This window comes from Sylvia atricapilla, chromosome 3, assembly GCF_009819655.1.
Source record: "Sylvia atricapilla isolate bSylAtr1 chromosome 3, bSylAtr1.pri, whole genome shotgun sequence".
NCBI lineage: Eukaryota > Metazoa > Chordata > Aves > Passeriformes > Sylviidae > Sylvia > Sylvia atricapilla.
The window spans coordinates 84,337,491-84,364,861 of NC_089142.1; the positions used below are offsets into that span (position 1 = coordinate 84,337,491).

General features: G+C 34.0%; 1 protein-coding gene across 1 annotated transcript in view; it reads right to left on the reverse strand.

Moving 5' to 3' along the window:
• The window catches only part of KIF6 (kinesin family member 6), a 150,720-nt gene that overhangs the window by 76,937 nt on the left and 46,412 nt on the right, over window positions 1–27,371 (reverse strand). Inside the window, 4 exon segments of the mRNA XM_066316033.1 lie at window positions 9,734–9,946; window positions 11,960–12,086; window positions 12,943–13,048; window positions 27,159–27,262. Coding sequence (XP_066172130.1) covers window positions 9,734–9,946; window positions 11,960–12,086; window positions 12,943–13,048; window positions 27,159–27,262 — 550 coding nt within the window.

Sequence of the window (27,371 nt, forward strand, 5' to 3'; positions counted from 1 at the left end):
ACCTTATGACTGCCTTGACCCTGTTTTTCTAAGCACTTACCTTTTTCTGATTAACTTAACTTTACAGACTATGTCCTCAAACCTGTGATTCCCCACAAGAGTGGGAGATTATTTACCTTAAATTATCCTCTTTCAGCCATGTGGATGTTTTGATCATCAGGCCTTGATGTGGGGCAGAAATTGTTGTGTCCAGAAAACAAGTGTGCAAAAGACTGAGCTATAAATTTCTAAATACCTATCATTTTTAATATACATATGACACATCAGAAACCAGAAGGGAATTAGCCACATACATATACAGAATCATGATGACAAATAAAAACTGGAAGAAATATTAAATAGTGTGCTTTTGCACTTCATCTAAACACTAAGTGACAGACATCAAGAAAAACCCCAAACTGAGCCACAAGTTATCAATCAGCAATTTATGCGGGGTTTTTACCCTTCCTGCAAATTATCTGGCTTTGGAACAGATGCAGGTATTTCCAGCACTTTTATGCCCAGGAATTGGTGCTCCTGCCTGTTTTGGCATTGACATAGGAACATATCCTCTTTTATTCTCAGTATTATTGTGACATATATATATGGAGAAACTGTTTTGATTTCTGTTAAAGAATAAGGGAAAAAACCTGCCAGTGTCTTCCTAAAATAGAATGCAAATCATAAATACATAGAATTGTTACGGTTGGAAAAGATCTCTAAGGCCATCCAAGTCCAAGATCAAGATCTCTAAGTCCAACTGTCAACCCAGCACCACCACCGTGTTCACCGCTACACCATATCCAACTGCCATATCCACATATTTTTGAACACTTCCAGGGATGATGACTCCACCACTCCCCTGGCCAACTTGTTCCTATGTTCTACAACCCTTTATGAGTATTTTTTTTTCCTTATAGACCATCTAAACCTCTGCTGCCACAACTTGAGGCCATTTTCCCTTGTCCTGTCACCTTTTACCTGGGAGAAGAGGTTGACCCCACCTCATTACCATCTCTTTTCAAGTAGTTGTAGAGAGCAATAAGGTCCACCCTGAACCTCCTTTTCTCCAGGCTAAATAACCTCAGATCCCTCAGCCTCTCCTCATAAGACTTGTGCTTCAAATATATAACATAAATATTAAAGAAGTTAATCTCTCCATTTAGATTTTTGGGAACGTTTATTGTGACTTCCAGCATAATAAACTGATATTCTCAAAGGCTTTTATATCTAGTTATTAGAAAGCCTAAAATGGCAGCAGAAAGCAATAGTGACACTATAATACACATAATAAAATAAATTGCAGAAGCCTTCAAACACAGCATCTGATATTAACAGCATGAGATTTTCAGGTTACATGTCTGTATTAGTTTTGCCTAGAGATGAACTTCAGAATGTTGTGTCTATGATGATCTTTATTTTAAGGAATTACAGGGTTATAATAAACATTATAACAGCTAAGATAGTAACCATAAGCAAGTTAAGTAACATGAACATGCAGCAGCAGTTCAAGGGCCATGAGGTGACCAAAACAAAAGGCTTGAGATAATTACGCTCAAGACACAATAAAATAAAAGACTGAGAATACTGGTTATAGAAAATTCTTGGACACTAGTTGGATGATTAGGAAACAGTAGAAGATGAAATGTAATTTTATTTAAATGAGTGTTTAGTAAAAGTATGCTGAAAATCAGGTAGAGGCTTACATTATGATAGGGTTATCTGTGGGAGTATTTAGCAGAGTATCATTAGCAACAGCAACAACAACAACAACAACAAAATCTTTCAGCAAATGTTTTGCTCAATCATCACCAAATGACTCACCTCTAGGAAGAATAATACCAGGAAAAATGGAAAACGGAGAAACTATCAAGGGAGAGAAGACTAAACATGAGTGCACTGTAATAGGACACAAAAGTAGATAGAACTTTATCATTCTCCACTCCACCATTCAGTACATTCAAGTCAGATACAAGCAATTTGAAGAAGAGCTGGAATTACTGCTAAATGCTTACAAATATTTTTTTCTAAATATTTTATTCAGTCACATAACTTTTGCTACAGGAAAATGGCCATAATTACCTACATGTGAAGGATCTTTGATATGTACAGGTTTACAAAGAACAACTTCAGCTCTTTGTATAGCTCTGTGTAATCATTTCAAATGCCAAAATTGCCTTAAGGAATTCTTAGACCAGCTGCCACTTGACTCTATGAACAAAAAGATCAAAGACTGTTTTCAGTGTAGCTTTGTAGATGGTTACAGCACAGCATCTCAGCCAGAGATTTGTAAGACCAGCCCTGTAACGAAAGTCAGTAAGAGCTTTTACCAGATCTAGCAGTAAAATCTACCAAACTTGCTGTAAAGTGTGGAAAACCAAGTATCACTCCATTTCTAGTTGTTAGCTCATTTCCATTAATTTCCTTTCACACAGGTGTCAATAATAGTCTAATTTTTCGCAAATTAACCTAAATACAATATAACCTGTGAACATAATGTTGTTCTTTTGAAAGTATCTTCCTGAACTTATAGCAGATGAAATACACAAACAAAAGAGAGACAGAACTCTAGACTATTATATTATTTAGCAGAATTAGTAATATCTGTACAGAAATATCTAAAGTGTAAGCTAGTAGAAGAACTCTCTAGTATTTTGATTACCCATATGCATACATAATGTGCATGTAGTGGCTCTATTAAAAGGCACAGTGGTCTCTCAGGATTGGTGTTCATAACAACAATATGGAAGAAGTTTTACAGAGGTATTTGCCAAACCTGACAGTCAATATATAAAGGAATTTGATCACCCTTCAAGCAGAAGAATCACACAGAAATTTTCGGAAGCATATTTTACCTCTAAAATATGGAGAGTTGAGGAGCTTCTGCTACCAAAAAAAAAAAAAACCCAAAAAACCCCCCCCAAAAAAAAAACCAAAAAAAACCAAACAACTCAAAACAACTTTAAGGTGTTAGTTTGAAGGACCCAATAGTATTTTTAGACAGCCAAAATATGGCCAATGAAACAGGAAGCCAAAAAAGATTTGAAATAGCAAAGAACTTCCAAGGAACACTAGGTTACATTTAGCAGACAAATCTGGATAAGAGAACAGTAAACTGGCATAAAAATACTGGAAAGTTTCCCCATCTAAACAGACACAAGAGGAAGGCAGTAAAAACTGCCAAAAGCATCTTTAACAAGCTTCCAAACATACGTTCTACATCAGAAGAGATTCCCACTTGAGAAGTGGAAAGAACAACATGATGAGAACCTTAGAAAAAACAAAAATGTTTTGTAAAAACAAATAAATGTAGAGAAAGAAAAAGCTGTTAATAGAAGCCGTAAGTTGTTTTACATAACAACATTTTCAGTATATAAGTAAGTTCTAGTGTCTCTGAAAAATTAGTGAAAGTACTGTAATGATCTGCTCCTCACTCTTATTAAATCCTTAAGATTTACAAAATTTGCCTTTGAAGTTGCAAATGGGGACCAACCTCCAAAGAGGAAAATCTGGGCTCCATCTCCTAAAAATAACCCTATGTTCATATTTATAAACAGTTAAGATGACAAAAATTATAACACACAGGGTTTTATCACTGAATATCAATTGCAAGAGCTCACTTTAAATCCTATAACATGCAATTATATTTCTCTGTCACAAAGAATAGTCCTCTATTGCTCCTTACAGAGATGTTTTTGGAGTCTCAAAATCCTTAACACAGTTCATTTTTTGCTGTTCACTAGTCTCAGTGAGTTCAGTTCAAATCCTCACTCAAGCAAAAGTCACAGTGGGCTCATCGTGAATTCTGACAAAATAAAGCTCTTGGAAGCAGTCCAGATAAAAGAATAGATTTTGAAAAAAAAAAACAACCCTAAACACATTAAAGAGCAAGCCCCAGAAGCTAGTTGAATCTCCTATAAATTCACAAGGTTAGTCTGTTTGGCATTTATTGCAGTCACTGTACATTTAAAGAAGGTAATTCCGTTTTAGAAACTCCTATGAGTTTTAATTTTTACTTTGTGTTCATGTCACAAGATTAAAAAAAGGGGATAAAACTGTAATCGTTAATACATAGATACCAAAATGTATAACAGCACATGACAAAACAAATTCTTACACAACTACATGCTATAAACGTGTGTCACTGGTGATAGACAGCCATTCATACTTATGGCATAAATTTGAATTCTAGCAATACATGTTTTATCAGGTAACTTGAAATACCAGAAAATAAATTTGTTAAGCTTATCAGAAGTAAAGTTCAATAAAATTGAAAAAAACTTATGCTGACTGTTAACATTTGCTGAATTTATTTTGAAGACTTTTAAAATAACTAAATCAAGCAATGAAGTCTGATACATCCTGCTTGGTCCTTAAACTTGGCAATAACGACAAATATATTGTAGCAAATAATCACTTTACATTATAGAAAACATTTAATGCTTAAGAAATTAGCAAAACAACATCTCTTGTTTTAAATAGCTGTTACAAAGATTTAACAGTAGCAATGAAATATGCACTACATCTTACTAGGAGTTGGTAGAAGTTCAGCTGGAGAGTAAATGGAATATATACTTTTTCCTGGACCTTTAACAGAAAATGTAGAACATACTTTCTTTTATGACTAATGAGAAAGATCAACAGTAATTTTGAACAGTGCCTTAAATGCATCAGTGAGGTCTTTTATTGGCCAAATAGCAATAAAATGACTCCATGCATTTGTTAACAAAAGATCTGTCATGAGCACAGTGCCAAGACTCTGCCCCCAGATATCACAAAGCACTACTGGACACAGAAAATTCTCCAAGAAACATATGGGTTTGCTAAGCATTTAATTTTTCTGAAGGTTTGAGACCGGTCTTTTTTTCTGAACTGAATGACAGAGAAGAAATTCTAATGGAAAACCTCAGTCAGTTCTTTCCATTAGGGAACTTTCTGTGGGTTTTCAACAATAGAAGGAAGCATTTTCCCCAAATTATTTCATAAATACATAAAATAGACAAGATAAATATTTATCTTTCAGATATGTAGTAGTATGTGTGTTATCATCACTACTTTCATGCTATTCACAAGCATCATCTGTTTATAGAAACCATCTCTCACCTTACATTTCAAAGCCAGCTTGTCAGCCCTTCAGCAGGAATACTTTTTTTATATAGGTGTTTGCATAGTGTCAAGCAGGAAGTGATCCTAAATCATGAGTGGGATACATAGGAGGTAAATTCTTCACAAAAGTCTCAGAAAAACATCAAGACTTCTCAATGAAAGAAAAAGGAAATGGCTCAAACTGGTCAAAATATGATCCTAACAAAATCATTGGTGAGAACATAATAATCACTCTCAAATCCATTAGCAGGCACAACTGTTTGAACCTTTTACTAGGATTTACCGTATTCTTTAAATGTCACAATAGTCACACTGTTTTCTGACAACCAAACTGTTTATATTTCAGAAGAAAAACAAATCTAGCAGGAGCAAAAACTGTATCATACGTCTTTTATGCTGATAGAATTATCCTAAGAGGCAAGCAGCAGCCTTTGAAATCAGTGACTGATTTCAAAATAAGACTTCTCTGGACAGAAGTAGTGATATAACACAATAAAACTAAAATACAACATAATATTTATCCCTCTACTGTCTGATGAAGTCTGCTTTTTTCTTGTTTTGCTAGATTCATTCATTCTCTGATTTATCCTGAAGTGATTAATTTATTAATTAGGACTCAACTCCTAAGAAAGATTACATGTAGTTCTACAATTATCTCTCTTGAAGGTATAAATTACTAACACAATTAAAGCTGCACTAGATACTTTATGATGAACAAAATGATTATATTAAAAGCAAAATTGTTGAAGCATTTGTAAAGCTCAGGTTATTATGCCAATAACTTATATTTGCATTTTTTGGAATGCTCATCTGAAACATAATTTAAATTCATACCCAGTTATGTTTGTTTCAGATTCATGATACATATTATGATGCAATAATAACAGCAGCTACTATGTTAGACTATTTTGCTCACTCTCCCTCATGTAGTTATGGATTTATAATTTAGAGCTCTCTGTGAATTAGGATGGGTATTAAAAGGCAAGTTATCTTCTTTCATGGTGTAACACTTGGACTAAGATAATAAGTTCTGGTCTGTTCACTGAAAGTTCAGTCTTACACCATCTGACAACAAAATGACAGTAGCAGGCAGCCTTCCACTGCTTCCAGGCAGCCTGTCTACCTACCACTCCTTCCTAAAAGAAGTCTTCTGGGATCCAAGAAAAAGAAATCTGACTGCATAAAAACTGGTATAATTTTTAACTAATGTAGAATTCAATGCTATGTAACCCAATACCAGCAGAGAAAGCTAGGGCATTATTAGGACACTGCATCTGCATATTCTTTTGCTGTAGCAATTAAGAACAGCCTAATCCAGAGACTGATACCAATTGAGAAAAGCACAATACAAGGCAATGATCCAATGATCCACATGTCCAGTTTCAGCTGTTCTTAGTTAGGTCTCCAGTGGAATCAAACCTCATGTTCAACAATATTTTACTAGTGACATTATTTCAGATATGATTTCTAACAAGCAGCTAAAGACATACCTGTTCAGAAAAAGTACATTTTAACACCAAATCAGACACAGGCAAAGAGCTATGGTTGTTCAGCATGAAGAAGAGAAGGATCCAGGGAGATCTCACTGCATCCTTCCATTACCTAAAGGGGCTTAACAAAGCAGGGAAGAGGGACTTTTTATACGGACAGGTAGTGACAGAATAAAGCGCAATGGTTTTAAACTGAAAGACAGTGTGTTTAGAATAGATGTTAGAAAGAAATTCTTTACTCAGAGAGTGGTGAGGCACTGGAACAGGTTTCCCCAAGAGATTGTGGATGCCCCATCTCTGGAAGCATTCAAGGCCAGCTTGGATGGGCCCTGAGCAAGCTGATCTAGTGAGTGGCATTCCTGTCCATGGCAGGGGCTTTGAAATTAGATAATTCTTAAGGACCTTTATATAACCCAAAACATTCCATTATTCTATGGAATAAACTCTTTGCAACTTCGTATTATCATCTGATAATGTTATATAATGTTGCACAAAAACCTACATGGAAATCAAATCTGAGTATTAGGCCTTGTTAATCCTTAGGTCTGTACAGCCATTAAATGCTTCTGTTTAGTTTCAGGCATGCAGGTGGTGGGAAAAGGCAGACTGTGTAGGAAGGTAAATACTACCATATGTCAAACCTTTGAAGATACATTATGTTCACTCAGTTTCTTCTGAAAAAATCATGCACATTCAATGCAGGATGGGCTTAAAAAGAGATAAATTACAGCTGTACCTGTAAAATATTTACCACTGTAGAAGTCACTATTCATTTACCTTCAAAGTCTGCCTGCTGTGGGACAAATTTAGACCAGGAATTGTTTTACTGCTGTAATGAGATCAAGATAAATTTCCTGTTATCACAGATTGTTACATCAAGCTCAGCAGTGAAATAGTATGACTGCCTTTCTCCTTTCACTTAAAGCAGTGTCTGGATAGGATAGACAAGAAACATGGTCACCCATATCTTTCAAAGTAGATATGGTCCTAGATCATATAGGGAAAAAAATGGTAAGAATATTATTCTGTCTTCTATCACCAAATGGTAAAGATCTGTTTCTGTGCAAGTAAATGTTGCAGCTACATAATAAATCAACTGCAAAATAAATGAACGGTTCTAAATAAAGAAAAAAAAATATATATATTTAAACCAATTATTAGATAGAGGTTCAAACAACTGTTTTTTTTAAACTAAGTTTTCTTTTCCTTATACTTTCTTTTGATTTCCTAATTTAATTTTCAGGATAAGGAAATGAGACAGGAAAATGGAATAAACATTAGAGACACTAGAAATGTCATGCTATATTGCATTAAATCAGGCTGATGGCAGGTTTAAGGGTACAGAATTAAATAAAGTAAGCTAGATTGTTCAGATAATTAACATAACATATAGCCTTCATACCGCAAATTGAAATCTTCATAAATGATGCAAAGTATGCAAAGGGTTTAAATGATGAAGAACAACTTTAATATTTCACTAAAGCTTCTGCCTTGGAGTTTGAACCTTGCTCAGGCCTAAGCCTTTTCACAAACTTTAGTGAATTCTTATACTGATGAACATAATTTTCAGGCTTTCAATAGATGAAAAATGAGGCTCTGTGCTCGAGTGAGAATGATGCCTCATCCAAACTTAGCAAAGGACCACAAAACAGTTTGGGTTGAAAGGGTCCTTGAAGACAATTGAGTTCCAACCCCCTGGCCAAAAGCAGGGACATCTTCCACTAGACCAAGCTGCTCAGGGCCCCATCCAACCTGGCACTGCCAGTGCAGAGAGCAAGCAATAATGCTCTACAATCCAGTCCATTTGAGCTGACACGCTGGTGCCTACTTTAGATTCAAAGAAAACTCCTATGAACATACCTGCACAAATGTTTGCAAAAAGGGAATGCATTGATCAATACTAAGTATTTGCTACTGCTTATGAGGGTTTTTCTTTAAACACTGAAGAATAAATGACACTGTATAAAAGATGTAATTATTCTAGCTTTGTTGATGAAATATAGCTATTATCTGCTAGCATATTTCTGAGGTAATGAAAAGCTTTGTGTTATAAAGACATGATTATATTTAGTTTATACTATTGTGACACCAAATCAAATAAATTCTTCCTATAAAATGAGAAGAAGCATGGTAAATAGGAAAAGTAGAAGGCAAAGGGAATTCCTCAGTAGCTGAGAAACTGAAACAAAATAACAAGTGTGACAACTGACTGGGTCAATTGCAATGCAATTTTAGAGGATAATTGGGAAACTTAAATAATTTAAGAACTCCATTCCCACTAGTACTCTAGCAAAATCTAAGTTTCTACTTGGCAGCTGCCATGTCTGAGTTTCACACTGAAAATTCTTCTTTCAGCTAGCTGTCCCCCAAAATACATAAGAAGTATACAGAAACACAAATAATGAATATGTAACAGTCATATGTGACAATATTGGATGAGGCATGTTCTTTACTAACAAAAACATAAGCACTTCTAGAACCTGCTGACACCAAAAAATCTTTTTATTTGAACAATTCAACTAGAAGATGAAAAAAACGTGAAATCATGCAAGAAAAATCTATCTAGTTATTATGGATTTTGAAGTGAACAGCTTGCAAGAATATTGTTACTTACTTTCATAAATAACCAGCTTAAATGATGTTAGGAAAGAAAACTGCAATGCTCATCACTTTGCCATTTTCAAATAACCACTATAAAAACTGCCCTTCTTATGCAATCCAGGCTAATTGGTCAATGTTATTTCAATTGTTTGAGTTGCTTCTACAATCATTTAAACATGAACTTAAATCCTTTTGTATCACTTATACAGATAAATTTATATCAATCTTCCAGGGGGAATTATTTTTTCCTTATAGTTCTTAATGAATTATGCTCAAGCCCCCACTTTTTTCCTGTGAATTGACTGAAAGAATCAAGGGCCTGCAACTGAATTTATACTATGGTTCCATGGGGCTGTTCAAGAGAGTACCTAAATTTGTAAAAGCCATCAGCACCTTTGAGGCTTTAAATTTAAAACCCTGCATCTGTAGCTATAGAATTAGCACAACATGGCTGGTACTGAGAATAAAGCTTCCTTGTTTTGGTTCACATTTGAAGGATATACTGTAAACCATATTGGAATTATCCAATAACTGTTCACTTAATTAATTACACTAACCTGTTGCTCTGGAAAGAAGAGGTAGTCTGGGAACAGAAGAGCTGAAATCTTTTGCATCTTTCAGACTAAAACATCTAGATGGACTCTGACTTTCTTCCAAGCTCATGTAAGGAGACTGCTCCAAGACTGTAGAACCAGCAGAGGTGGCATTAAGCTGTGAAAGAGCATCTTGTGCTTTCTTTTTTTCTTTTTTTAGCATAGTTACCAGAATATCTGCAACATATTAAGGATTTTATTTTAAGCAATGATCATCATTGTTTGTCCATAAGCCTTTCTTTTTTTCCAAATGAAACTATTCACATTATGGAAGCATATGTGTGAACGAAATTAAAGTTGGACATATTCTTTGCAATTATTTTCATCTACCTCAGTTTTTCCAAACAGGAGATTAATTCTTACTAAAACAATAACAAAATCACACATTCACCATAATTGCTGATCCCATTCCATCAACTCCTGACAAACTCCATTTACAGAAAAACAGGATCTTATTGCCATTCAGTAGTTCCTTTTTATTTTTTTAATTCTGTAATAAAAACGACTTGCAAACAAAAGAGAAACCCACTTAATTTACAGGTGGCCTTGCAAGTGTATCCCATCTGTAAGCTTTTCACAAAAGGTTTACTAAAATTCATAAAAAGTTTTCAAGAAATTTATTATAATAACACTGTGAATTTACTGGAAGTATATTAGATATAAATACATTTTGCCTAACAGCCTTTAGAGGACATATAATGGAAATTCTGCATGCATTCAGTTGGGAACACTGAAATCCTTTGATATACTTTTTTTTATATGCTATTCTTTTTAATTCTAATTAATCTTCTTAACGAACTGCAGAAAATTTTAGTAGTCTTTGGGGAATATTATTAACTGGAGTAGGTAATAATAATAAAACACTTTCCAATTCAGTTTTTATGATAGCTTCTAGCTACTGTAGGCAAGAAGGAACTCATAGTTTATTCAACAGCTTCCATATACCCACCACTTCATCACATTAGATGTGTTATTAAGGTTCTAGTGATGATGTACTGTCACACAGCCACTGAAGACTCCCTAAATCAATATTGTCTTCAAAGTCTTCCTATATTCCTTCCATTTAACTTTTACATGGGTTTACACAAGTTTCTTTTTTTTACTTCTGTGAGCAAAGATGTATAAATCTGTTGAGCACAAGTGCATTTGATAGAAATCTTTTGCTTTTTTCCCTCATACTAATGAAATAATTTATTAAAGGAGGAAATGTTTCTGGGATTTCAGATATTAAAATTTACATTAAAAAACGGAAGAATTTTTTGAAAGAAATGAGTCAGTGTTTTAGCTACAGCTATTTGAAACTGCACCTTGGAAAAACAAAATCTTATAATCTGTGACAGCAGAAATAGGAAAGCTTTCTGGCCACCTCAGTTCAGACAGGTAACATGCTACATGCCAGTGAAAAATGCCATTCACATTTGACATATAAAATTGAGCTGGAATTGTTAAGCACAAAGAATGCAAGTGAGTTTGTTCTTTACTTATAACTGTGAAAAAACCCCTGTTAACTTTACATTCAAAAACCCAATATTTTAATTTCTCTGCTGCATTACAAACTTTCCCCACTGAGTAGCCACAAAGCTGGGGTCCCAGTGTCTGCGGTTTGCAGCCCACAAGTCTGTCAACCTGCTAAAAATACCTCCCACCCATTGTACTGCATTGCAGCTACTCGTGTTTCCTGTGTGACAGTTAAATGGACAAAATATGTCTGGGCAGTTTAGCACTTTTATGTGCAAAAAGCTTTAAATTTAAATGTAAAAAGTATAAGTTTTATATTTGTTCTAAGGGCAAATTGCCCAGTAGTCCCCAAAGCAACACTTTGTTTGGCTAAAAATAACACTTACAAGAAATTCTATTCTTTGTAAGGTAATACATTGGTCTTTATATAGCATCGGAGTTTTCCCCTCTAAAAGGTAGTTTAATTTTCTTGAGGAGAATGTTTTAGGTGTGGCTGGATCCACAGGATTTGGTTATTGGCTGAACCATTCTAAAGCTAAATGATGGTTGGATCGCGGATTTTGATTTTGGTAAAATTGGAAAGAGAAGCAGGGGCAAAGCAGAAGTTCTGTCATATAAAAGCTGGGAATTGAGTATTTCCTTGAACACAGTACAACCTCTCTCACACAAAGAATAATGGTAGCAAGTCAGATCATCTCAAACCCAAATAATACTTTTTCTCACAAAGGATACTGATTTCATTGTCTCTTTGCTGCAGAAGTCCTTTCAATTTTTCCACTTCTTCATTACTGTTTTTTTCTTCAGAGATGTCTTGTGAGAGCAGTTTTTTACCTGAAGTCATTGGATGATTTATAATTTGCTATTAGGAGAAACAAAAAAAAAATCACACCCCTTTAACTTTCCCTCCATCTCTGTATTCTATTGTGAGAGAGTCCAGCTATAGTAAGAAAGGTAAAACATTTCTACACACTTGAGAGAAAAAAATCATGCCACAGTTGACTGTCAAATTATATCCATTGTATCAAGTATGAAACAAATTGTATTTTTTAATCTTCATTAGCAAGGGTGCAGTTTCTTTTACTCTTTCTACACATAAACTCCAGTATACACTAGTGTCACAGAAGCTTCGGTATTCAAAATACAATTAAAAACTTATTATTTAAGGACAATAAATTAAGATCAGGAATGTACAGAATAATTTATTGGAAAAACTAAATCCCAAAATACAGAAAAGTATTATCTTCTATAATTTCACAATCATCAAGTGTATAGTTTTCTCAGTGATTCAGAACAGAATGTCTTGCAATGTCTTCAGAAGAATTAGTCTAACAGATAAAGGGATATAGTGTTTTTAATTTACATTTTTACCTCTTTCAAGATAATTTGTCCAAAATAAAGCCTCAGTAACGCTGAAAATACAGATGGGATCATCATATAAAAACACCTTGTCTTGATTCCAGTAACTTAAAATGCTATCTTACAATTTACTGCATGTTGGGATCCTTGCTGATGTTTCCACAAAATGCTGCTGAATTTTCACAGGTAAATTTAAATCTCTTATGAGTCCCCCACACACTTTAAAGTTCAATTGTTTTACCCTTTTCCACTACCTCTCCACTGCAACACATTTCTTTTAACACTTTTCAACCATGAATATCTCAAAGTTATTTTCAGAGTGACAGCTGTACTTTCATCTCTGTTTAAAAAAAAAATACCTTCATATGAACGAAGCAATACTTGATCTTGCGCATGTCAGCACCAACATCCAGAGAGCTATCAGCATCATTATCTTTGAGAAATGCTTCAATTAACTCATCCAACCTGGAAATAACATTTTTAAGAGAAGAAAAAATTTTGCAAGCCATTAGACAACTCTGCAAAGTGGCATGTCAGATACCATATAAAATGCACCAAGATGTCTCATAATAATAGACTATTTTTCTCCAAGGTCCATGCATTTGGACTGTACTTTTGTTCTGATTAATTAAATCTGGATTTGATACTGTAGATTCTACAACAGCATATCTGAACATACTGGTACATGTTAAGGAAGCGTTCCAGAATTAAAAGCATCTAAGAAGTAATCTTTTCTTTTTCTCATTAATTTTGTAACCTTTTGCTCTTCTGCTATCTCATAACTGAAAAGACAAAACCTGCTCTCTTCAGAAGACTAGATTTTAAAAGGTTTTGGGCACGGAATTTATTACTATATAGGATTATTTGTGCAAAAGAGAAGTCTACTTTTTCTATAACAATAGTCAGCAGATAGTATTTCAGTAATTTGGTCTTCATAAGACAATCTGGCACAGAGAAGCACCCTCTCTATTTTTCAAAACCAAATTAAAATTATCAGACCGGAAACATATACAGGCACAATCTATGTTCTAGGCTGGATGTTGCATTTATACAGATAGAGTCAGACTTCCTCTTACATGCTGTCACCATCTTTCCAGGTTTCATATTTCAGGATGTATTGCAGTTCATTCTCAAGATAAAGGGAAGAGGATTTCTAAGCCTAAACTAGACTTTTAACCAACTTACTAAGGTATATTTCTGGGAAACTGCAAGTGCAACTTCAAACTCCATGAACTGGGTACAGATTTGTGGCTTCCTGGCTCTTGACAAATGCTATTTTAATTATTTAATAGGCAAATGGTGGACAATAATGACAGGCATATGCCCTGTAAAACATAATTTAAAATTTTAAATGTTTATTCAGGTTATCATTCTCAGAAGATGAACTGAAGTTCTGAGCCTGAGCCAGGGAATCTAAGGTAGTTGCATCAAGTGCTCAACTGCCCAAGAAGGGCAAGAGTTCATCTCTGTACCTAGTGTTTCTTTTGGACTAGTTTAGTTAATATGCAAGCCTTCTGATTGTCACTACGTAGTTATTCATCCTCTTCAGATACAGGACCAGGAATCTTGTTGCCATTTTGTTATCAGAATCCCTTTGTTGCAAGAACATTGAAAAATTTTAGGCATTATAATATCACAGCATCCAAAGCTGACCCTAGAGTGTGTTCTGTGGTATTTCACTGCTTCTGTAGACTTTTCTCACTGAAATCCTTCACATTACAGTAATAGGAAATCCCTGCTGGAGAGTGAAACAGTGATATGCACGACAACCAGAAAAGAACCCAAATATTATATTCAGGAGATAAATATCAGCAAATCAGTAGCTGCAAGACTAGAATGAAAATTGGAAAACATAACAAAGTTTTGGTATTTATCTCCTCTAGAAATGACTAAGTGGCAATACCCAAAACAGTAGAAAAAGGAAACAAGAGGTCTAGTTTCAGACAAATGTTGCTTTCCCATTTTCATCACCTCACTTAAATAACAAGAGACATACATGCTGTCTATTCCACTCATTGAATGTCCAAAATTCAAAACTTCTGAATTTATAGGACACTCTCTGAAGTCAATGTGAGCTGTACACATGGAAAGCTCGAAGGAGAGGATATTTAAAGAGAAATATTAGCAACAGAAGTATTATTGGCATTGACTTGCTTCTCAACTGAAGAGACAACAAAATTTACTCAGTAAAAGAAACCAAAATTTTACTTACTGCTATGAGATTTTTTTACAGCATTAAGAGTACAACAGAACAGAAGCCAATACTACGAAGTTACTCATACGCTTTGTGAGACACACTACTCACAAAGAGCAGGAGAATTAATCCATCATCCATGCAGAAAGGCATTTGTGTAAGAAGTGGGAGAGAAAAGAGAAGGGAAGTGGGAAAGAAGAGAGAGGCATTTATGCTGTTAATGAGAATATGATTGTGATTACACAGACACAGAGTAAGTCATTGTTTGTCACTATCTTAAGCACCTTATTGGTTTCAGTAAATAATAGGAAACAAGTAAGAAATGTATTTTGATAATTAGATTGTCTAGACTGACTATATGAAAACATCTATAAAAATGGGCCTTTATCTTGAACTAGAAATTATGAAGGAGATGTTTTAACCTTTCAAAGATTATCTGGTCGCTAGGGATTTACCCATACTCAGATTACAACAGATTTAGGCTATGGGAATCAATCAAAAAAATGGCACTAACTTGCATAATTTTAATTACCATAATGTGAAAATATTCCAAGAGAAATATAAAGAATATATAATTCCTTAAAAATTATGCTCTATATTTTGAAATTATTATTCCAGTCAAGAGTCAAGGCTCATATGTTAAGTGCAACAAATTAGACAAGCTATAGTTAGAAACTGCTATTTCCTCTCTCCTATTTTTTCTGAATTCTTGAAAAAACACAACAGTCAAATTCATTTTTTGATTTCCAAGTACTACACAGAAGTCAAGAGATCTGAGGACTAAAGGAGTTAGTCAAGTCTGAAACAGCACAGTGTAAATGTGAAGTTATAAACCAATTCAGCCTCTTTACCTTTTTATAGGAAACCCTAGATTGTCACTGTATTTTTAGATAAATTTTCAATATTTCATCATTAAGAATAAGAACAAGAAAAGGAACTGACCATCCAAGTCTAAACACTATGGATTAAAAAAAAAAGGAAAAAAAAAAAAAAAAAAAAAAGGAAAACCACCCATGCAAATCTCCATGAATACTAGCAAAAGAAATCACTGCCTCCCTCACTCTTACAGGTTTCCATGTAAAAAACACCAGAACTCTTTCTAAAATAAACACAGAGTCTGGCAACATTCTGGATATTCTGGGAGTTCTTCCAGAAAACTGAAGCACTAAACAAAGGTACAAAATAAACAGTGTGATATAGAGATACTTGAAGATTCTCTTCTCAATTAGTAGATCTTAGTAAACTGAACCATCTTTCATTTAAGTGATTTATCAGCTCAAAGACTGTCAAAACAACATATGAATTTATACACTTCAGATCTCCAGTTTAACAACCAAAAAAAAAGACAGTGCTACTTCATTTCCAGAAATGCTCATGAGATTAATTAAGGAGACAATATAGAATCACAGGGAAAGGGGAAAAAAATACAGACCAGAATAAGCATAAAAAAGGAACATTGACTCTACATTTACTTTTTCCTAACATATATTGAGCAAGGTATATCTGTTTGCTAGATGGCACAGAAAATGGCAACAGCATTTACAGGATGAATAACCTTTTACTTCTCATATTCCTGACTAAATCAGTTTACTATTTATCTTTAAATGCTCCCTAAAATTAAACATATGGAATATGCGAAAACTAGAGCACAGAATTATATAAAAAGGGCCGTAAAATATTTATGAAATTCATATACGGCACCTACAGTTACTAGTCTAACACATTCTTTCTGATCAAAACCATGCATTGGCTGTAGTCATCCTCCAACAGAGAGACAGTGAGAAAAACCTTTTTGGAAATAAAGGAGAACTAAAATAGCTTTTGTTTTTCTTTTTGTTATTTCAAGAGATGAATAATACCATTCTCCTTAGCAATAATAGCATCTTCTGAGATAGTCACCTATGTTTGATCCTTAGTTTTCTACAAGAAGAACATACATTGAACTGTTTTTCTCAAACCAAAGACTTTTGCAAGAAAATATGTCAGCAAGAATTGAACCAGAAAAACAGATTAAATACTCCAACACTGAACAAAGTAGGGTCTAGCTGTTCAAGAGTAGCAAGAAATTAATCAAGAACAAGAAGTCCAGAAAACTTTCTAGCAAATCTTGCTTCACTGGCTTACTCAGAGGCATGGGTATGTGGCAGAACAAAGGTAATACAAAATCATGAGGTAAAATAAAGATATTCTTTTTCTAAAGGACCATTTTTCAACTCAGTAGAAGAACAAAAAGGAATAGAAAATAAAGTATTTTTAGTCATCTATTGTGGCTCAACCCTGAGACCTTACATCTGGTCAGTCAGTACGTCCTATTTTCTGTAAGAGCTGTGAACTAGGGTTTCTTTAAAAAGACCTGAGCAATTAATCCTTTTATTTTCTTATGCTATTATGCTGAGGATAATGGTCAACATTTTCATGTCCTCTCGAAACAGGTAATAGGAAATAAAGCTGCCCATGGAAAGAAGTGCATTTTGATAATGAACTTTCCAAAGGAAAGAGCATGCTGGGCACAGAATATGTACTATGTTTGAAAATTTTCTAAGTATGTGACTGACTTTTTGTCTCCCCCAAACAACCCAGGCTGAGCCTTAATTTCCCCATTACACAAATTGCCAAAAGTCAATGGGAAAATAATTTAGAAAAATCATGTACATAGGTTCTACAACATGACAGAGTGGTAAGGTAATTCATAAACTAGAGGGACGGAAAAATGTCCAAATGCTCTGGTTCAAGCATATAATGAAAACCAGCTAGAATCAAGAAGAAAAAAAAAATCAATGAACAAACACACCAAAACCACTTTCCATAATACTTAATATATGTGAACACTGCCACTTACAGTATGATCTTATAGTTTCCTTTCTTGAATGTATTTATGAAGACTAGCAGTACAGCAGTCCTGGACCTCCCTGTTATATGAGAGATGGGCTGCAGAAGAAATAAATTCCTGTTTTGACATTCTATTTCTCTGTTATAACTTAAAAAATGAGTCTTGCAAAGTATCAATTGGTACCAAAAAGAATAATTTCCCAAATAAAATTAAAATTCAAGATAATCAAGCCAAAGACCTAGCAATGAAATGACACCAAACACTTTGTAATGAATTCCTGTCACTCACTTGGAGCAGAAAACCAGACGAAGAGATGCTCTCTGTACTATCATCTAAAGATCAACACCAGGAATTTTATTTCACACTGGACTGGAGAGACCCTCATTAGAAAAGACTTAGCTGAAAGAATTCACACTGCTCTGCTTTCAAAGTCAGCTTGATAGGAAAAAGCTATGATGAAAGCTCTTTAATTGAAATTCAGTGGAAACCTAATTATGGAGATAAGTACAAGCACTGAATTGAAAATTACTGAATTGCTTACTTGTCACACTCAGTGGAAATATGCAGTATGAATATGTATTTCAGAATTTGGTTCTCTTCTAACATAAGATGGTTAATTAATTTATTTAAATTCGAGGAAATTTTGTTGTGCTGCTGAGTTACATCAGAAAAGGCTCCATTAATCTGAAATGAAAGTACCTAGCCACAAGATATTTGCACTGAAAGTATTAAACTAGTATTTAAAAAAAAAACAAACTTAAAAGTATATTTTAGAAATACTAAAACCTCTATTTTTGTCTATAAACAAATATTAAACTAATAGTCTTTCATTTGTTGTAGTTAGTAACATTAGCAAGCCAGATGATGTATTCTTCATTAGTTTTAGCTTAGCAAGCCTTTCAAGAATGTTTCCATGCAGAATTTGTGTTAATCAAAACTGGAACATGGATGATCACAGCTAATCTCACATGACAGGAAAATAAGTATCATATGTAGATGTCTTTTATAATGTATGGACATCCAAAGTTATTCCCCTTTTTTTTTGTCTTGCATTTTGTAAGGTAAATTATAGAGAATTAAATATTATTTAATGTTATCAAAGTAAATGAAGCCTTCAAAGGTAATTTTTAATAGATTTTTGGGTTTTTTTTACTACTGCAAGGTTCTGCCCTGAGAACAGCAGGCCTAACTTACACTAGTAAGAGTAAGGGTGTGCTGAAGCCTATTGCCAGAACCCTGCTATATCAGAAAAAATAGTTTTCCCAACAGAAATTCTCTGATGGATGAAGAATATGGAAGTATGAAACAAAGACTCATTTTCTGTGAAAAACAGCAGTAAACAAAGAACAGGGCTTTTTTTCCAGTGCTCAGCAGAAAAAAAGCAAACAACAAACCCCAGAAAAAGAACAAAATATTACACACATGCACAAAAGTTTTTAAGCCAATGTCAAGGGAACAATATTGAGTGACTTATGAGATTAATTTAAAACTAATTTTGATAGTGGCCATATTAACATAGTACAAAAAGAAAGGTATTACAGTGCTGATCCAGGCAGATTTGAATCGTGTTACCAGAATGTGTAACCACCAGCTGTGTCAAGCCGAAGTCCTTATGCTGATGCTTGGAAGAAAACTCACAGTAGAACAGTCATAAACAGTTGGGATGGAAATGCTCTTTCATTAGCGACTGTAAATCACGCTTAAGTTCTTAGTCTAGCCTTTCCCCCTTTATATCTTTTTCTTTGAAAATAATACAAACACACACTGAACTGCAGCTTAGAGACACCTTTTACATTATCAACTTTATTTTTCTTCTATTACTTTCTACCCTTCAGTAATTCTTCTTCAATGAAGACTGCTTGCTGTTTAGGCCACTCATAGATCACAAAACCTTTCTACCCATATTATTTCAGATTCTATGTAATTTTTCTGATAGCACAACTGCAGTATGATTAACTGAGCACTGTACTACTTTAACCTATTCATTAAATAACACGTACCTATATTTTTAAAAAAAATCTGCTTCTGAATCAGTCATTTGTTTGGATGAACCAGGATTCAAATTACACAGCTGAAATGCATCAGAAAAGCACTCCCAGCCAACTGAGTATGTTTTTAATGTTTGGAGCTCTCAATAGCTTGCAGGATGCATAGTCTCAAAACAGATTTGGAAGGACTTGTTTTGACCTTGCTTTATGTGCCATGATTCATTTCTGAGAGAATTTGCCTTTTAACCTCTGATCACTGACATTGTATGTTATGTATCAAAATTAAGTTCACTTAAATAACAATTAATTTTGTGTGTCAGTTGTGAACTCTGTCACAAGAAAAGACCCAAGTTTATGAAAAATAGGCTGCTAACAAGGCAGCTGATGAAGCCCTTGTGGTAATCAGAGTGGTAGTTTTAATTAAACAAGTTTGTTTACCTTGACTTTGCAATAGTTTTCCTATTGGAAACCTAACTGGTATCAATTCATATTAAAATATATTAATTCAGAAAATCATTATCAAGTTTAATCATATCTATATATTTTTTAAAATAGAAATTCTACATCTATACAAATTTTATGAATTCATTGGTCTAAAAAATATATGAAAGTGGAAGTAGAATGACTATTACATTTAAGAATAGCAAACTTAAAGCTAAGTTAGCTTCACGTGTGCATCACTATGGGAAAACCATGGAGATTCAAAGTAGTGGATTTTATGAATAATGCTATAGAAGATAAGGGCAAGAAAGAAAGGTATTTCTAGGCATTGTTGTGAATGAAATGACAGAAGGTAAAAGTACACAGAATACATCCAGCTTGCCCTGAGAAGAGCTGTTATACATTATTGACAGGTAGTGCACATGACAGCATAACTGACATATTTGGAGGACAATGCTGTATATCATAACCAGAAGTAACTCCTTAACCTCTCATTTAACAAAAGCATGCTAACTCCTGGGTGAAATAATACTAATTGAGATAAATAAATGGTGGAAGCAGTTACATAAACCTTTGTACAATCCCTTCAGTAGACATTTCATAGAATAGTTTTATTATCATAGCGCTGATATAAGCTGCATTGATTTGGTGCAGTCTTAGACCAGGGTAGTAAGAGCAGTAAGTCTTTGAGTGTCTTATGTTTTTACAGTCTGGAAGATTTCTACAGTTTTAAAAAAAAATCTATACAATGCTCTAACAACTACATATTACAGGATATTCTTCTGAATTAGACGGCTACCATGTGGCAAACAGATGTAAGATGAGTTTCTACACAGCTGAAAATCATTCATTTCAATGATGAAACACACACAGCTCTAAATCTTTCTATCAGTAAGAAAAGGGGTGATTTGGACTGGAGAATAAAAAGACCAAGACTGGCTTATGATGGAAAAAGGTGACTACTGCCTGTAATTCTACACATACAATTTTTTTTGCAGAGAAGAAACATGTCAAGTAGCTCTCTGAGAAGATGATTTCATTCTTCAACAGCAGTTTATAAAAACAACCCAAAAGCGCACACATAAAGGAATGCTAATCACTGCCAGCTAATACTTGTTGCCATAACAGTAGTTATGTTCTAATCACTGGAGTATATCTAAAAGTAGCAAGAGAAAACTAACCTTTAGTTTATCAAAATTAAAAACTCAAAGTATCTACAAAGTAGGAAGAACTTGAAATGAAATTACATAGGACATGCATAACAGCAATTCAAAAAGCCAAATGTACTCATATGGATGAACACCAAGATAATCCTACAGTATAAAGGACAGAAGTAGTTTAAAAAAAAATCTGTAAAGTATCACTGATTATTAATTAGATGTATAAGCTCAAAGGAAAGAGATTTTTAAAAATTATTTAAAGTGCCGAAAAATGCAAACAGTGGTACTTAGTGGTATTTAGTGGTACTTTCAGAAGAACTCAGCTGACCAAATATTCAATGCGCTTCAGAGAGATTCAAAAAGGTTCTATAATCACTTTTGATCATATGAATTTGAAAACTGGCTAAAAGATTTTTTTTCAAACATCTGAATAACCAGTTGAAGCTATGCTATGTTTTCTCCATACACTTCACTAATATGAGTTTATTTCACTATTACTGTTAAAACCATATAACATTAGATGACCGGTATAGTTTTGAACATTAAAAAACAGGACCTCCCTCCCACTCCCACGCTCAAAAAAACTTGCTATCCTTTGAAAAGAAGGACTTTACAGTTTATTATCTCTGAATAGTTTCAATGTAAAAGGTGATCAGTTTAAATAGGAATTTTTTCCCTATTTTCAAGGGCCTTGGAACAAAAAGCAGGATCGCAGAAAATTATTTACACTTTAAGCACGTAGCCTGGGGGCATGCATTAGGAATCTGAACTTTCTGTGCTGTTGCTACAGATTTCATAACAAGTAGGAGAAAAAATGTCCTCTAGAAAAATACATTGATTTAATAGCATCCTAAATCAGGCAACGTGAGACATTTTAAGACCACTTTATAGCTAAGGCAGCTTGTTTTCTCTTGAATATTGCCTACACAGCTCATGTTGGTCAATCTGCTGACTTCTACACAGATGTATGGCCTGCAAAGCTGTGCTGACAAAAGGCAAGGTAATATGCCTTTACTTCTTCCACCTTGCAAATGAAATTGAACACTCACATCAGCAAATAAGAACATTTGCTCTGCTTTGTAAAGGAAGCCATTTGTTCAACAGCTTTACTGAGTAACTGTTAAAGCTCTATATTGTACAATAGTGCAATATTGTTAATACTATGAATAGCACACAGATGCCACAAGGTTCAAACAGAAAAAATGAAAGACAGAAGTAATGAGATCTCCAGGACCTGAGTAAGATGAACAGTATATGACTGTTGAAGTAAAAAATAGAAGCGTCTGCAATAACATATGTATCTGAAAGAAATAAGGTAAAGTTATTAATAAATTAGAGCACTAAGCCAGTACTTCCGGTCCTGTTCTTAGAGATTTCCAACTGGCAAAAGCTCTGGAAGCGTGGGTGCTCTGGAACATAGGACCTTGATTTGAAATCCTGACTTTCTGGGCACAGACTCTAAATTGCTAGTGAGCTCATTTATATTATTAAAAAAAAAAAATCCCAATGGTTCAAACAAAAAGGACTTTCCCTTTAGTTTTGGCATACAATTCACAAAAAGAATTCATTTGAAGGCAATTAAACTCTATTCTAAAGCGTAATGCAGAAGCCTGAAAGAGTACAATTTCCTTGTATTTAGGATGCATGATGTTATTTTCTACTTTTTAAAAATAGTTCAAAGAGCTCCTTTTTTAATTTTTTCCCTTAAATATGAAACTAATTCTTCAGCTCAAAGAAATATTTAGATCAGCCTTTTACTGCTGAGGAAGTAGAAGGTAAGATCCAAAGTAAGCAATTCAGATTTTGGAAGCATTTTATGAACTACATTCTGAACCACTTACGTCGTCTAGCTGAATTTTTTAAGCTTTGCTTTGTAGATAAACAAATGAGAGCAGAGGAATTAATTTATGTTTAACGTTTATGATAACCAAAAAATAAAATCAATAAATATGACACAGTAATGCAAATGTTCACCATTAAACATAGAATTCTGAATTCCAGACAGCTGTAGCTTTAGTCACACAACTGGCAAGTGGCGTCACATTATAATTTACCATTCCCAAGAAAAGTCAAGAGCATTTGTTTTCCATTTTGTTTTAAACCTAGTGAATGTTAATGTGATGTTGTAGTGATTATGAGGAAAGCCTATTTGACAGATTTTTTCCCTTCCATTAAATGAAAAAAAAAGAAAAATCAGCTTAAATCCCCAAAGACTTCCTTGATTTAACTGAGGAAAGAAACAATCAAGATGAAAATCAGCTTATTCATATGTTACCTGCAAATATTTAGCAATTCCACCTGCATTGAGTAGCCCACTAATTTCATTTGGAATGCTCTGAATGCAAACAAGTGGAATGAAGCTCATTATTGCAAGAAATGTCTGTCATTTCTTGACTTAGTAAATCAAGAAATACACAGAATATAATTTTCACATGTTAATAACACTTATTTCCTGGGCAATCACTAACACTTAATTCCTGCAACATATGTAGAGAGCAAAAAAGCCTATGCAGTACCACAGGCATTGTGTTAGACTAAAAAATTATTGGATCTACACATGTTCCTCTTGATTCGGTTTCATTTTAGCATGTGTCTTCTACTGAAAAGTGCCGGAGATAAAGTGTTGTGTGGGACAAAAAATAAATATGGACTCAGTGCATTAAGTTTTTCACTGACATGTTTTGTACCTTTGACCATCTGTGCTCAGCATCAAGAATAAAAAAATCCCCCAGGATCAGAATATTTTCTGCAGAATAATTCTGCTGTGACCTCTGTTAAAGTATGTATGATGAGTCAGAAAAAGAATAATTAAAACACATCTATTTTTTATAAGACTATCCTTTGTAACATTTTTCTTTACTAGTCAATTATTTATAATAAAATTAACCACAGTTAGACTTCAGTCGAAGCCTAAGAATTTTGAAAAGAACTACATAAACTTGATTTATATATATATATATATATACACATATACACGTCGAGATACAGTTTATTTAAGTTTAAACAGAAGATATCCTAACTAAGCAAAAATGTCTAAGTAGGATTTCAAATCCATAGTGACCTTAATTAGAATTTCCTCTCTGACATTTAAAAAAAGCATCAACAATAAAAACAATAATAATAAAAGAATCCCCTACAATACTAGTCCCTTAAGAATCATTCTTGGGTGGCCATTTGAAATAAAGCACAAGAATTATCACCTATACTATGTCTCTTTTCTTCTTCTGCCTGTCATAACAAACTGATTTGCATGGCTCCTGATAAATAATATTATTTAGGTTTCATGATAGATGCAAAACCATATGTAAATCCCAACATTTCCAGTAATAGTCAATTATGATTTTATCAGCCATCATCCAGGCCTATACTTCTGTTTGGACTACTCACTTGTATATTTGTTCTTTAATGTGTACAAACTCTCCAGATAATGAGTAGCTCCAAATTCAGATGGCCAGTTCCAATAAACAGAACTGCCATAGAGATTTATGTGTTGATAGACTCTAACTGGAGACAGAACACTTAGATGCTATCTGCTGATTGTCATAAATGCTCACAACATTTACAGACCTCAAGCTCAGACATGTAAATCAGCATGGTCACAAATATTATTTTCATATGAAAGCAAGCTAAAAAAGTATAAATGTTCAAAACCACAAAAATATACTTTCATTGCAGCAGTAGCTTTTTATACTATCATTTAATTACATTTTCATTTGGGTGTTTGAGCCACATCATTTGTTTGTCTGTGAACGCTGTTTGCATGAGCATAGACAAATGCAAAACTCATAAACCCTGACATTTGATATTTTCCCTCCCTTGAATTGTTCTAGAAAAGATTGACTTAGCTTTCAACATTCCATTCAACTGCAGCCCAAAGTGCTAGCAAGCCAGTCTGACTCATGTATGTGACAGTTATTCTCTGGCACTCTCTTTGCCTCTCTGTTTGAAAAAACTCTGTATTTCGAATTTTTTTTCACTTTAAATAATATTAAGAAAATGATCCCTGAAAAATGTCATTATATGGCATTGATGACTGATGAAGTTAATTGTTTGAGGCCCTTCTTGTTTAGTATTGATCTTTGGGAAAATTATTACATCCCAGACAGCAGTACTTAAGTGCTGTTCTATATTTTAATTACACAGCATTTGTTCCAAGAAAGACTTATTTTTGAAAGAATGAACACATGTGCTACATGAGCCTGAGTAAATATAAATAAATGATGAGCTCAGAAACCTTAAAATTTTGCTTTGACCTAATGTAGCTGAGGTCCTTGAAAGTTATTTCTCATTATGTGACTTAACACAGATAGAAGAAACTCATTAGTCTCCACCCTGCTTCTTTCTTGAGTAATGGGATGCAAAATTTCTTGTTATGATCTTTTCTGATAGTGTAATGCACTATATATTGTGCTACATAGATAAAAAGGAAAAACATACTACTGACACATGTTTTTGTCCCATTGTCTGAAACCAGGCCTCGAGATGCTATTGTATGCAGATAGTACTTTTCTAGTTTTCCTTTGCATAATAGTAATGAAAAATTTAATCAACCATTAATCCAGTACTATTTATAACCCATTCCTACTCATAAGACTACCATTTCCATGGCAAAAAGGTAAAAATCTTAGGAAGTAAAATCTGTTACTGTGGTCTTAGAAAACCCAAACGATTTCCACAACCCCAGTTTCTCTGTACTAAGTAAGCAGGAAACAAGACCACAGTGAAAAATTCATGTGACAGATTTTTACAATAATGTTATGAAAGCACTTATTTAAACCAAAATAAAGATTATTTAAATAAGTCTGAATAAAATCACTGAAAGTCAGTCATCTTCTGAAGAGTAAAAGGAAACTAACTAATAAGGGCATTTAATTCTGCATATAATGAAAAAAAAAGGTACTTTTCTTTCTATGGCTAGTCTTGGTCACATGTAATGCTACTCTGTAATGTTATTTGTGTATTTGAATCTCACGTGTTTGGGCAGATCATAAATACATATTAACTCAGTAGGAACTGCAGGGACTTTTCTGGTTAGGAGAATATACTGATAAGTGCTGATATAAATCATTATTAATAACAACAATCTATACCAGAAATTCAAGGTTCAAGGTAGCAGCTTGTCCTCATGTCTCCAGACTCTCCTGTGTGTCAGGGGAAATTGTTAGCACTGGTAGTTGTCTTCTGGACCAGTTCCTTGAGAAATTAAAGACTAAATATCCCCAAAGCTTCAGTTTGGTTACTATCAACATTTTAATCAAACAACATTAGGCAGCTACTTCTTTCTCTACAGAGTTGAGGTACAGTGATTAAGTAAGTCCATACTGCAGAATCAAATTTTCAAGCCTGGAAATGGAATTCAGTTATCGTGAACATTTAAACTTCAGTAAATACACCATATTAATAAAGTTCCTATATGCTGTACTGATCTGTTACCAAAAGCTGCAGAATGTTACAATATTTACATGAATTAATACTATATTTCAACAGCCTGTTCAGTTAAAAAAAAAAGAATAATATTTTGCTTTTAAGACATTGATTAATTGTGGATCAGAAATGTGAGATTTCTTTTGGTTTATGTCAAACGAACACTGCAGCAGGATATGTCTTAGCACAAGAATATTTTTTGAACTCTGCCCAGATTGCATATCCAGTTTTGAGAAGGACTGTTTTTCATTCTGCCTTATTATACAACACTTCTTTCTGCCTGGCATTTGACAGGCATTCCCATCCTTTGCGTTTACTTCACTTCGCTTCCTCAATGCTGAGGCTGCAAAAACACAGCCAGCAGCCTCACAGAGCTTTTCATGGAAATCTGCCATTCCAAACTGGCACCTAACTCCACTTTATTATTCACTCAAGGAAATCTAAAACTCTGAGATGAATTTAAATATTTATGCCAATAAAGAAACTGATGAAAAGTATAATAATAAAAGAAGAAAATGAAAACAATGTAAGACATTACTGAAGTAGCTCTTCTTGGGAAAGCTCTGATGTTCTTTGTTTGCCAGTCACCAGCGCCAACTCATCCTTCAGATCCTGGATCTCCTTTTTCAGTTGGACAATCATCTACAAACAGAAAGACATAAACCAAACATCACCTGCAAATTAACAGCTAGTTTATGTTTTTTTGCAGTAGAAGGTTGAGTTTAGGTAAATATTCTTTAGTTTTCTCTTT